General features: G+C 40.4%; 1 protein-coding gene across 2 annotated transcripts in view; it reads left to right on the plus strand.

Annotated features, from left to right (window-relative positions):
• The first annotated feature begins 1,312 nt into the window (after positions 1-1,312).
• The window catches only part of tatdn1 (TatD DNase domain containing 1), a 30,374-nt gene continuing 19,062 nt past the window's right edge, over positions 1,313-12,624 (plus strand). Inside the window, exons 1-6 of one of the 2 annotated variants that reach the window (XM_067979752.1) lie at positions 1,319-1,401; positions 2,582-2,647; positions 4,838-4,887; positions 5,649-5,712; positions 9,175-9,318; positions 11,036-11,078. In XM_067979752.1, coding sequence (XP_067835853.1) covers positions 1,350-1,401; positions 2,582-2,647; positions 4,838-4,887; positions 5,649-5,712; positions 9,175-9,318; positions 11,036-11,078 — 419 coding nt within the window. In that variant the 5' untranslated portion in view covers positions 1,319-1,349. Of the gene's footprint in view, positions 1,402-2,581; positions 2,648-4,837; positions 4,888-5,648; positions 5,713-9,174; positions 9,319-11,035; positions 11,079-12,624 lie in introns of both variants that reach the window. The other variant, XM_067979753.1, reaches the window with a different exon arrangement.

Here is a 12,624-nt window from a genome sequence, read left to right on the forward strand (position 1 = left end):
ATGTGAAAGTTAACCTCATTCCTATGAATGATGTCACTGTGGAGCAGTATGTAAACAAGGGGAAAAAAGGACCAAGGATGTAAGCTTAGGGCAAACACAATGTGACCATGTAGGGTGGGAAGAAAAACCATTACAGTAGATGTGTTGGTTTTTTTTGGCACAGGTAGGAATAGAACCAAGCCAGAATAATGGCACAAAAGTTGATCATAGAAGAGATATGGTGGAAGAGGATGGAGTGGTTAATTGTGTTGATCACTGAGGGGAGGTCAAAAATGACGAGGGGATAGCACATCACAGTTATAAAGGACGTTGTTGATGAATTTGACTTGGGCAGTCTGCAAAAACATGATTGAAGGGATTTGAAGAGAGAGTAATGGCAGAGGTCGGCGGCGATATACATTCAAGGACTTTAGAGGGGGAAGGGAGATTGGAGATAGTGTGGTATCTGGAGAAGATGGAGGGTTCAAGGTAATATTTCGAGGAAGAGGTCATGATAACAGTTTTGAAAGATGGGAAACGAACCAAAGGGAGGGAGCTATTAACAATTCAGGGAGCATTAGGTTGATGATAGGTAATTGTGTGATGAGGTGTTGAAGTGGAAGGGGGTCAAGAGCACAGGAGATAAATCATGGGGGGGTGGGGAAAGAGAGGAATAGGGGATAAGTTACACAGTAGTATGAGGTTGGCACAATGGAAATCCAGGGAGGGAGAGGAGGCAGCCAAATAGATGGTCTTAATCTTTAAAATTAAGTAATCTAGGAACACCTCACATTTCACGTTGGAGGTAAAGTTGGGAGGAGGAGAGAATGGGGGTCAAAGTAGTTTGTTGTCGACAAGAGGAACTTGGGGTTCCCCTCACCCTCCTGGAGCAATGGAAGGATTTGGACTTGGAGAGGGATCCTAAATCCAGGGCCACAGCTTACCTGACACCAGAGGAAACAAGAATGAGATTCCCTGGAGGAGATAGTATCACTCTACTTCAAAGTCAGTTTCAACCTTAACACATCATTTATACTCCACAGGTTTATGGTCAAAACCACTTGACACCGACGTTAAATATTTGTGAATGCACCATTAAGGAACACACCAAGGAAACATTATCAGATCACACAAACTGACACAGATTGAAAACCGTTTAAATGTAGGACCCACAGTTATTTTTAACAGATAGTTTGCATTTAAACAAGCCACATTTTCAAAGACAAACGAATGGTTGGCCGCTATTTTTACCAAGCCTTGTCCTGGTGTCGGTGCAGTGTTTGTGCTGGTAGATTCTGTGGTTCAAACTGCCCGCCTCCTGGGGTCAGAGGTCGGGGGTTAGTGCTGAGGTGAAGCAGTTCCGGGAGCGGATGGCGGCCCGCTTCCCCGCGGTGCGGAGGTTGGGGACCTTCACCTTTATCGGTGAGTGTTTAACGGAGAGGAATACGGCGCGGCCTTAGGCCGACGATAGCCGCGGGGGGTAAGTTTAATCTCAGTGGGAGTGAGATCCGCGGACGGGCTCCCACCTAAAGCGGCGGAGGCCGGTCTGTGGGCGGGGCTCATTCGGCTTCCAGCTCCTCGGGCCGCTGCCGGTGTCTCCTTCTCGGCGGGGACCCGCCCAGCTGGGACTGTCCCCACCCCACCTGCTAATGATTAGTGACAATCCCACACCCCGGTTCATCCAGCAGAAGGAAACGTCGACATCTCCCCCCCCCCCCCCCAATTACAGCATCAACTGGAGGGTTTCTGTCTTCACTTTGCCTGGAAATTTATTCCAAATATTGATTACTCTTCCTGACATCAGTCCTAAATTCTGCCCTTTACCTGCCCTGCTGCCATGGCTCTTTACCTTAAAGTAATGGTCCAGATCTACTTTTTTTTTTGTTCTCGGGATGTGGGAGACGCTGGCAAGTCCACATTTTCCCCCCCATCTCTCGTTGCCCTTGAGAAGGTGGTGGTGAGCTGCCACCTTGAACCGCTGCAGTCCGTGTGGTGACAGTTCTCCCACGGTGCTGTTAGGAAGGGAGTTCCAGGATTTTGACGCAGCGACGATGAAGGAACGGCGATATATTTCCAAGTCGGGATGATGTGTGACTTGGAGGGGAACGTGCAGGTGGTGTTGTTCCCATGTGCCTGCTGCCCTTGTCCTTCTAGGTGTTGGAGGTCACGGGTTTGGGAGATGCTGTCGAAGAAGCCTTCGGGAAATGTTCTTCTTGATAAGTGCAGAGGTACCTGGGAATGTGCATTGCCAATCAGGTTGCTTCCTATGATGGTACTTAACATTATGGGGGCCAATTCATGAAAATTTAATGACAGCACTTGGAGGATTTTGTCCTCATCTGAGTAATATGTCATCGTTCTAGAACATGTGAGGGAGTCTCATAGAGGCAGTCATGGTACAAAGATAATAGCTCTGAGCACTTTCATTAATCATAATAGGTATTAGACTATTGTGAATGTAAAATAATTGACTTTGATTTTCTCAGTTCTTCCCTTTGCCTTTCAGTGTGTATCCTTTCACTTGTCTATATTTTGTTTTATTGCCTTTTATTTTCCATTGATCTCTAATTTCTTTAATACTTTATTTTATTTTTTTAAACAGATATTGGTATAAATCTGACAGATCCTATGTTTCATGGGATTTATCGTGGTACTCAAAAACATCAAGGTAAGTCTTGACATGTAACCTACAGCATTTTCATGTTACGTTCAAAGAATATGACCATCTAAACCTTTTGTGAAATGCTACTTTTTATGTTTGTGCATAGAAGCCTAATATACTTAAAGTGTTATTTTGATCAGATATTATTGAACCATGAAATTTTATATATAAACAGTAAACTAACCTTTTGGTCCCTTTAATGCTCAATAATACTGGTGGTGAGATAACCAGCTCCAATTTCATATTAGTTTCTTGCCTTGCTAGAAGGAGTACGGTGGTGGGACTATTTAGGATTAAATGTATTTAGTACCATTGGCATAGCTCCAAGAATTGCCACTTTATCAAATGATCAGGGATAAGAATTTTCAGCCACTTAACAGACTTCAATCTTTTTTCCCTTGGGACATGGTTGCCTGTGAACTTTTGTTCTGGTACGTTGGCACCAATGTACTTGGAGCGGCCCCTGGTGGTGGTTAGAGTATCCTAACTCCTTGTATAGGTTTATCTTTAGTAATTCACGCTTATTGGCAAATCCTAACTCGTGTCCAAATGACAAAGTAATAGAACACGACTTGTTTGCTATAGGTTGTTGTTTTTTTTCCAAAGATAATAACCTTCTTCAAATATTCTGCATTACAAAGCAATTTACCAAATTAGGGCAAAATACTGAGAAAATATCAATTTCTTCCAGTATAAAAGACAAATATAAAACATCCTCTTTTAGGTGCCACCTATTTAGCTGCACGATATCAGTTGGATTATTTCTATAAGCTTCTTCCAGATAATCTGGATGTTCAAGAAAACCTACGGTTAGGAGATAATATTGCCCACATTTCCAACATTAATTGTACCAAGTATACCTACTGAATGGACCCCCTCCATATGCTGTTAGGGTATTCACTCACTGGATTCAGAGCTACATTCTTAAAAGAGTCACTGCATTTTGTTTACTGTGCGGAAAAAGTGCACTTGAGGGAGACATACTCGTTTCTTTGCATTTTAATTGTCTCCCAACTGCTCAACTCAGTTCCAGCTGAAGATTGTATAGATAAAAAAGAAAAAATTACAGATGCTGGAAATCTGAAATAAAACCAGAACGCACTGGAAATACACAGCAGATTCATTAGCATCTGAAAAGATAGGCTAATGTCTTGGATATGGACCCTTCATCATCAGAACAGATGAAAGGTCTGCTGTCCACCATTAATCCATGTTTTCATTTTTCAGATGCGTGTATTTGCTCTGTATCTGGATTTATCCTTGCTTAAAATTCTTCTTCGCTCTCCTCTTCACTTCCTGGTTTCTATGTTTTGCTGCTGCATTTCCTCTATCCAGTTCATCCTTTAGATCAAACCCCATTTTATTAGTACATTTTCATGCTTTTTCTTTGCCTATTTACCTACTTAACAGTAACTGCACTTCATATTTATTTATTACATGTGAAGCACTTTGCAACATTTTTGAGACATGATAAGCTGCTACATAAATGCAAGTCCTTCCATTCTTAGCTGCTTCCTCACTACCTGAAAAAAAGAGAGAAAGTAAAGGAGATAAATTCTGAAAGAATTTTGACGTCTGACAGAAGGAGAAAAAGAAGGAAAAGCGAAGATAACAAAATTAGTTTAACTGAGTGTCTAAAGGGTAAAAATTAGAGAGAAAAAATGAACTGGGACAAACTTTAGAAATACAACTCTTCCCTTTGAAAAAACAAAGCAGCGTCCTTAATTTGCAGTTTAAATCTCTGCCGCTCAATGTGTGGCCAAGAATCCAGCTAGCCAGTACGTGGATCCTCCAGTATGTCAAGAAATTATGAGGTCTTTGCTTCTTTTATTACCTGTTGTAAACAATTTTACAACACCAAGTTATAGTCCAGCAATTTTATTTTAAATTCACAAGCTTTCGGAGGCTTCCTCCTTCGTCAGGTAAATTTACCTGACGAAGGAGGAAGCCTCCGAAAGCTTGTGAATTTAAAATAAAATTGCTGGACTATAACTTGGTGTTGTAAAATTGTTTACAATTGTCAACCCCAGTCCATCACCGGCATCTCCACATCTTTTATTACCATAATACTAACTTCATTAGCTCCTGTATTAAAAACATTATTTAATTACCAGGAGCTTGGACAGTGAAAGCACCTGATCACTTGTCTCAAATGAGAAGTTTTAGGACACAGAATCTGTTTGTGCACTCTTACAGATGACTTTTTGGATGTAGTACAGAGAGCTGTCAAAACTGGAGTTCAGAAGGTAAACAAAATTCTGTTTTATGTCAAGGAGAAAAGAGCTTTCCAAATCTTGTTTTTAAATCTTGTTTGTATACTGTTTGAATATTGAAATAGGTTGAGATTGAGTTACCAGATCACTCAGTAAAGTTAAATCAAATCTTGTAGGAATGCACTGAATTTTGAGGTATCTGGACAAAATATGGCTACAGGCCTTGATTGCTAGAACTATACAGTGAGTGACCTGGCAGGAATGAATTGCAGCAGCTGGGACACACATTGTATTTTGGGTATCAAATACCCTGTCCTGCAATATTCTATTTACCATGAAACCGTGGGCTAAGTATCAGCATTTGTTAAAACTTGTGTTGTATTTTTTAACTGTACCTTGTGTAAATGCTCTTTTTCACTGGCAATGCTTGGTGACCTAGTAGTGTGTTGATTCTGAATTGTAATTTGGAATATTTAGCACTTTTGATATACTGCATGCATTATTATGTATTAGATCCTACAGAAAACTAGATCTGAATAATTGTCTGCCATGGAATGCAGTGATCACAGAATTCATAAGAATTGTATTGAAAATAATTCTCCCATCTCCCAATAATTATTCCCCATCTGAGTGTCAGGATAAAACTCTTGTTTACTAAATGTTTTGTTTGTATTCTGCGAGTCATTTGCATGTTTAAGAATACACATTTACCTCCAGATAAATATAAATGGGGAAAATTGTTAAAAGGTATGCATTAAACTTTGTCTTGCCTAATGATTTTTTCTTTTGTTCAGTTCATGATTACAGGAGGCAGTTTGCAAGATAGTACAGATGCACTGGAACTGGCAAAGACAAGTGGTAAGTTAATAAACCTGTTTTGCGTCAATATTTCTTTTGAAAATGAACCAGGGATGCATTAACCTTGCCATAGAATTCAGTGTAAATCTTGTTGCTGATTTAATTTAGTCTTCAGATTTAAGCTGTTCCAAGGAACAGTAGTGTTACTGAAAAAAAGTGTAACAGTTCATTCTTTTGTGGGTTTTGTACTGTGAATTAAAATGTGTTCCTTATGTCCCTACACTTCACTAATTCCACTGTACAGTTACAATTTGGAAAAATATAATGCAACAGAATTGCTGTCTATTTTGAAAGTTTCAAACTTAAATTTTAATATTAAAATGATTAAATTCTGCCTGCTACCTAGCCCAATAGCAACTCAATAAAAACTGAAGAAATTAATTTGAGTAGTGAAATGGTTCAATCATATCATTTTGGTTATATGTTTGCTCAAAAAAAGATTTTCTGTGTGAAATCCATTGTACTGAAATGGAGCGGGTCCTATGGTAGCTTTTTATATACTGAGGGAATGCTGCAGAGATGTTGTCCTTTGGATGAAACTTTAAACTGAGTCTGTCTGATCCGATGATTCAGGTTAAAGATCCCATAGGACTATTCGGAGAAGTATGGAGTTCTAGGAACATAGGAACAGGAGTAGGCCATTCAGCCCCTCGAGCCTGTTCTCCTGACCAACATTCCTCCCTAAACCAACACCAGCAAAAAACAGATAGACTGCTCATTCATCTCATTACTATTATTAGGATCTTGCTGTGAATTAAATTGCTACCTTGTCTACCTACAAAATAGTCACTGCAATTCAAAGTATTTCAATGTAGGGGAATTACCTCAAAGTACTTTAGAGAGACATGATAAGATGCTATATAAATGCACATATTTCTTTTTCTTTCTAATAGCAAAGGTGTGTGTAAGGTACCAGCATATTACTGGACATATGCAGAAGTGCTGCCACTGCTGTTCATTGATAATCTCACCATTATGTTAGTGATGTGATTTCTTTGCTTGAAGGAATATCAGAATGCTATTTGCAGTAAAGAGTATCTACTAGCAAAGTACCATTACAGTATAGTCCTGTGCCTGTGGTGAAACCATTAAGTCACTAATATTTTGTTAAAAGTTGCAAATTCAGATATTCTATTTGGAGAATGATGTGCATTTAAATAAGCACTTCAGTTAAGGATGCAATGTTACTGCTGTTCTCCCATCAATTTGAAGCCGTTTCAACCGTTCATGGATGTGAAAAGTAGCAGTATGAATTCTGTGTTGAGTCCTGACCTGACATCTGAGTGCACTAAGGCAAAATGGTGCAAGACTCACTCTAAAATGGCTCACTCCACCTCCGGTTTGTGTCAGCTGCAGTATAGCACCAGATTGCTGTGAAATTAGATTTCAAAAGTGCCCAGAGGATCTGTTGGACATCCTGGGAACTTTCAAAAGTTTGAATGGAATGTTTTTAGTTTCGAGAAAGCGGGCACAGTGAAATTAAAAATTAGCTTGTTTGCAAAGTGGTACTCTGCACAAGCAACAAATAAAGATCTTCCATACATAAGAAAGAAAGACGTGCATTTATATAGCGCCATTCATGATCTCAGGACATCCCAAAGTGCTTTACAGCTAATGAAGTACTTTTTGAGGTGTTGTAATGTAGCTACATGCAGCGTAGCTAGTAGATACTGGTTTCAGGTTGTTAACTGCCGTACAATGCCAGCCTGAGAACTGGCTAAAATACCCGATTACTTTGTATAATAGTAAAAGACACAAATAGGATGAATAATCTAAATTACTTAGAATTTTAAAAGCTCTTCATACTTAAACAGCTCTCCTTAAAGCTCCAGGAAGCTGCTGAATAACTTTCTGATTACTGATTGTAACACAAGTCTCCAGGAATGTTTTTCATGTAGGCAAGCATTTGTTTTAAGTTGTGAATTGCCAGATCATTGTACAGGGCTTTGGTGAGACCTCACCTGGAGTACTGTGTACAGTTTTGGTCTCCTTATCTAAGGAACGATATACTTGCCTTTAGAGGTGGTGCAATGAAGGTTCACTAGGTTGATTCCTGGGATGAGAGGGTTGTCCTATGAGGAGAGATTGAGTAGAATGGGCCTATAATGTCTGGAGTTCTGAAGAATGAAAGGTGATCTCATTGAAACATATAAGATTCTGAGGGCCTTGACAGGGTAGTTGCTGAGAAGTTGTTCCCCTGGCTGGAGAGTGTAGAACTAGGGGGCATAGTCTCAGGATATTGGGTCTGCCATTTAAGACTGAGATGAGGAGGAATTTCTTCACTCAGAGGGTTGTGAATCTTTGGAATTCTGTACCCCAGGGGGCTGTGGATGCTGAGTCGTTGAGTATATTCAAGGCTGAGATAGTTGGATTTTTGGACTCTAGGGGAATCAAGGGATATGGAGCTCGGGCAGGAAAGTGGCATTGAGGTCGAAGATCAGCCATGATCTGATTGAATGGCAGAGCAGGCTCGAGGGGCCATATGGCTTAGCCCTGCTCCTATTTCTTATGTTCTTATCAAATAGCAACAACGAGCTCAAAAGTTGGTTTTTTTTTAACTGTTTAAGTGAGCCATTTAAATGCCAAGGAAACATTCTTCATAAAAACAAAACCACCCTGCCCATTATGGAAAAAAGATCCACTGTCTGATTGCTTTTGATGTTTGGTTAAGTTTTAATCTTCGAATGTAAAGTCTTAACTCATATTGGTTTATTGGCAAGTTGATTGCAGTTTTATAATTAACATTTCTGCCTTTTTAATAATTCTGCAAAACTTTGTAAGTCTGTCTTTATGGAAGGTAGAATGTTTTAGTATTATTCAATATAATCTTGTTACTGAAGATCTATGTCGGACAATCTACATACACAAAATAACAAAAACGTAAATCTATGTTTTTAATTTGTCCATGTAACAGAAAAATATGCCCAATGTATTCCTCTTTAGGGAATAAATACTCTGTGACACTGAACATTTATCATCAGTCTTTCAAAAAGATCCTGTTTAAATGCCTATTAGATAGGAACAGTATCACCCATTGCTATGTTTAAGTCGGGAAGAGAGGAACAGGAATAGGCAGTTTGGCCCATTGAGCCTCTTCTGCCATTTTGTTTGCTCTTTACAACCACAATTCCCTGTCCTTTCTCCATATCACTAATATCGTAACTTCCCAAGTAAGTATCTATCTCTCTTTTTCTCACAACTCTTTGTTGAAAAAATCTTTCCTGGATTTGCTTTGAACTGATTTAGCTCTATTTTAAGATTATATCTACATATTCCTCACTCTTTTACTAAAGGAGAGTCATTCCTTACATACCTTGTTAATTCCCTTTATTATTTTAAACACCTCGTTGAGATCACCTCTCAACCTCCTTTGCCAGGTTTACATAGTCTCTCCTATAGTCATGGGGTATGGTTTTACCCAAAATTTTCTGATGATTTCTGTTTAATGTCACTGCTTCACAGGTACTTTCTACAGTACAGTTGGTTGTCACCCCACACGCTGTGGAGAATTTGAGCAGAATAATCCAGAGCAGTACCTGTCTGATCTGAAAACACTGGCCACAGAGAACAAAGGGAAAGTGGTGGCCATTGGGGAGTGTGGCTTGGGTAAGTTTAAAAAATGATGCCTGTTACGTCACAGGGTTGTTTTTGCACTGTTTTCTAATGGAAACAGCCCATTTTGCAGTTTCCGTAAGTGGACTAAATGTGAGACTTATGATTTTTTAAAAATTTGTTCATGCGATGTGTGCTTCGCTGGCAAGGCCAGCATTTAATGCCCATCCCTAATTGCCCTTGAGAAGGTGGTGGTGAGCCGCCTTCTTGAACCACTGCAGTCCGAATGGTGAAGGTTCTCCCTCAGTGCTGTTAGGTAGGGAGTTCCAGGATTTTGACCCAGCGACGATGAAGGAACGGCGATATATTTCCAAGTTGGGATGGTGTGTGACTTGGAGGGGAATGTGCAGGTGGTAGTGTTCCCATGTGCCTGCTGCCCTTGTCCTTCTAGGTGGTAGAGGTCGCGGGTTTGGGAGGTGCTGTCGAAGAAGCCTTGGCGAGTTGCTGCAGTGCATCCTGTGGATGGTACACACTGAAGCCATAGTGCGCTGGTGTTGAAGGGAGTGAATGTTTAGGGTGGTGGATGGGGTGCCAATCAAGCAGGCTGCTTTGTCCTGGATGGTGTCGAGCTTCTTGAGTGTTGTTGGAGCTGCACTCATCCAGGCAAGTGGAGAGTATTCCATCACACTCCTGACTTGTGCCTTGTAGATGGTGGAAAGGCTTTGGGGAGTCAAGAGGTGAGTCACTCGCCGCAGAATACCGAGCCTCTGACCTGCTCTTGTAGCCACAGTATTTATGTGGCTGGTCCAGTTAAGTTTCTGGTCAGTGGTGACCCCCAGGATGTTATTGGTGGGGGATTCGGCAATGGTAATGTCGTTGAATGTCAAGGGGAGGTGGTTAGACTCTCTCTTGTTGGAAATGGTCATTGCCTGGCACTTGTCCGGCGTGATTGTTACTTGCCACTTATCAGCCCAAGCCTGAATGTTGTCCAGGTCTTGCTGCATACGGGCACGAACTGCTTCATTATCTGAGGGGTTGCGAATGGAACTGAACACTGTGCAGTCATCAGCAAACATCCCCATTTCTGACCTTATGATGGAGGGAAGGTCATTGATGAAGCAGCTGAAGATGGTTGGGCCTAGGACACTGCCCTGTGGAACTCCTGCAGCAATGTCCTGGGGCTGAGATGATTGGCCTCTAACAACCACTACCATCTTCCTTTGTGCTAGGTATGACTCCAGCCACTGGAGAGTTTTCCCCCTGATTCCCATTGACTTCAATTTTACTAGGGCTCCTTGGTGCCACACTCGGTCAAATGCTGCCTTGATGTCAAGGGCAGTTACTCTCACCTCACCTCTGGAATTCAGCTCTTTTGTCCATGTTTGGACCAAGGCTGTAATGATGTCTGGAGCCGAATGGTTCTGGTGGAACCCAAACTGAGCATCGGTGAGCAGGTTATTGGTGAGTAAATGCTGCTTGATAGCACTGTCGACGACAACTTCCATCACTTTGCTGATAATTGAGAGTAGACTGATGGGGCGATAATTGGCTGGATTGGATTTGTCCTGCTTTTTGTGGACAGGACATACCTGGGCAATTTTCCACATTGTCGGGTAGATGCCAGTGTTGTAGCTGTACTGGAACATTTTGGCTAGAGGCGCGGCTAGTTCTGGAGCACTAGAGTTCTGGAGTTAGGATTTATAATACTAACTTATTGAAAGCTCCCAAATGTTACTTACTGTTCCTTGTTATTTTAACTTTTCTTCTACAGATTTCGACAGATTGGAATTTTGTCCTAAAGAGACTCAACTGAAGTAAGTCATTTCTTTTCCTTTCTCCCACAGTCTACTTGAGCCACAGACATCTTGTTCTCCACCCGTCCCAAATTCCTTTCTGAGCCATAGACTGGAAACACATACTGGTGGCTGGATGTGGCTGCTCCTTTGTTGGACCATCTCCCCACCCTCATCACAGGAAGGCTGAGTTTGGAAATTCAGTGCTGTGGTGAACTGAACTTGTGTCTTCCTACTGTTGTGCAGTGTGTTGATGTTACAATATTCTAAGCTGCCAGAAGCACTGTTACAATTTATTCATTTTTTATGTGAAATGAACTCGCTGTAGTTCACTGAACACTCGCATGGGTAACCATTCCTATCTAATGTTCCTACAGGGATAGTAATGGCCAAATGGTAGTTACAAAGTAATGAGAAGTCTCTGTGCTCAGAGATAGAAATTGCTAGTGGAAGTCCTTAAATCATTTTTGTTATGTCTATTTTTAAATTGTTCTCATGTGCCTGTTGTTTGTGATGATGTGCAGGTAGTCTATTGGTCTCAGCAATTAAATGTGTCCAGATATTTAAGACAGGTATCATGACATAAGTGGTCTCAGTTCTCTTATTTGATTGTATCTTTTCTTCACATTTGCAACTGTTAGGATAATTTGTTCTGTTGGATAATGCAACAACTTCAACTCCATTTGTCAAGAACTTGCATTGAAGCTTTTTTTAAAATTATGATCTTTGATCTAAAATATTTAAAGGTCAGTGATAAACCTTGTGTAGATCTTGGCCAAGTTTAATAGCACATGATGACTTTTGATTAAACAGTACAAAAAAGTATGTCATCACTGGTTTTGTGGGATTTGTTGGGCACCATAATTTCAAGGAATAAAATTGAGATATCCCTTTTACATCAGTAAAACCAGGAATGCAAGCTGCATTCCTTCTTTGAGGTAAAAGAGCAGAAAGAAGTGATTATAAAATAAAGCCCAGAGGAAATCATTATCACTTGGTACGCCAAGTACATATTCTGTACTGACTTAAATAAATTAAGTTACCATGCCAAATTTTAGATAATTCATAGCTCTATGATATGCAAAACAGGTTGGTTAAGAGGATAATGTACGGTAGAAGTGCAATGTCGTAACTAAAGATGTGAAACATAGATCACCAGCTCTTATATGAAAAATTATTCCCTTCATCTTCGTCAGAATTTCTTGTACACAGTGTTTGCTGCTCAGCAGTAATAGCAATCATGCAGATTGGATAAATGAATTGCTGTTAACTGTCCATTCTGACATCAAGAAGTTATTACACCCTAATCCTGGCTAGTTTCCATGTATATAGTGCAAAAGTCAAGCACTTGCTTCATATTAAGCCTATTTGATAAGAGATATTGGCCTAGGCTTTCTGTTTCTGTTCCTCTTCCGTTCCATTCGTTGGGTAGCATCTTTTTCTTTCACCACCCAGCTCAAAACAACTTCTCAAAAACCCTAGGTTACATTAAATTTTACTCTCATATTATCATTGAATAGCATAGGTAAGTTGACATTAACATCTTAATTGGCTGCTATTTTTTTTA

The sequence above is a fragment of the Heptranchias perlo genome, chromosome 3, assembly GCF_035084215.1.
Source record: "Heptranchias perlo isolate sHepPer1 chromosome 3, sHepPer1.hap1, whole genome shotgun sequence".
NCBI lineage: Eukaryota > Metazoa > Chordata > Chondrichthyes > Hexanchiformes > Hexanchidae > Heptranchias > Heptranchias perlo.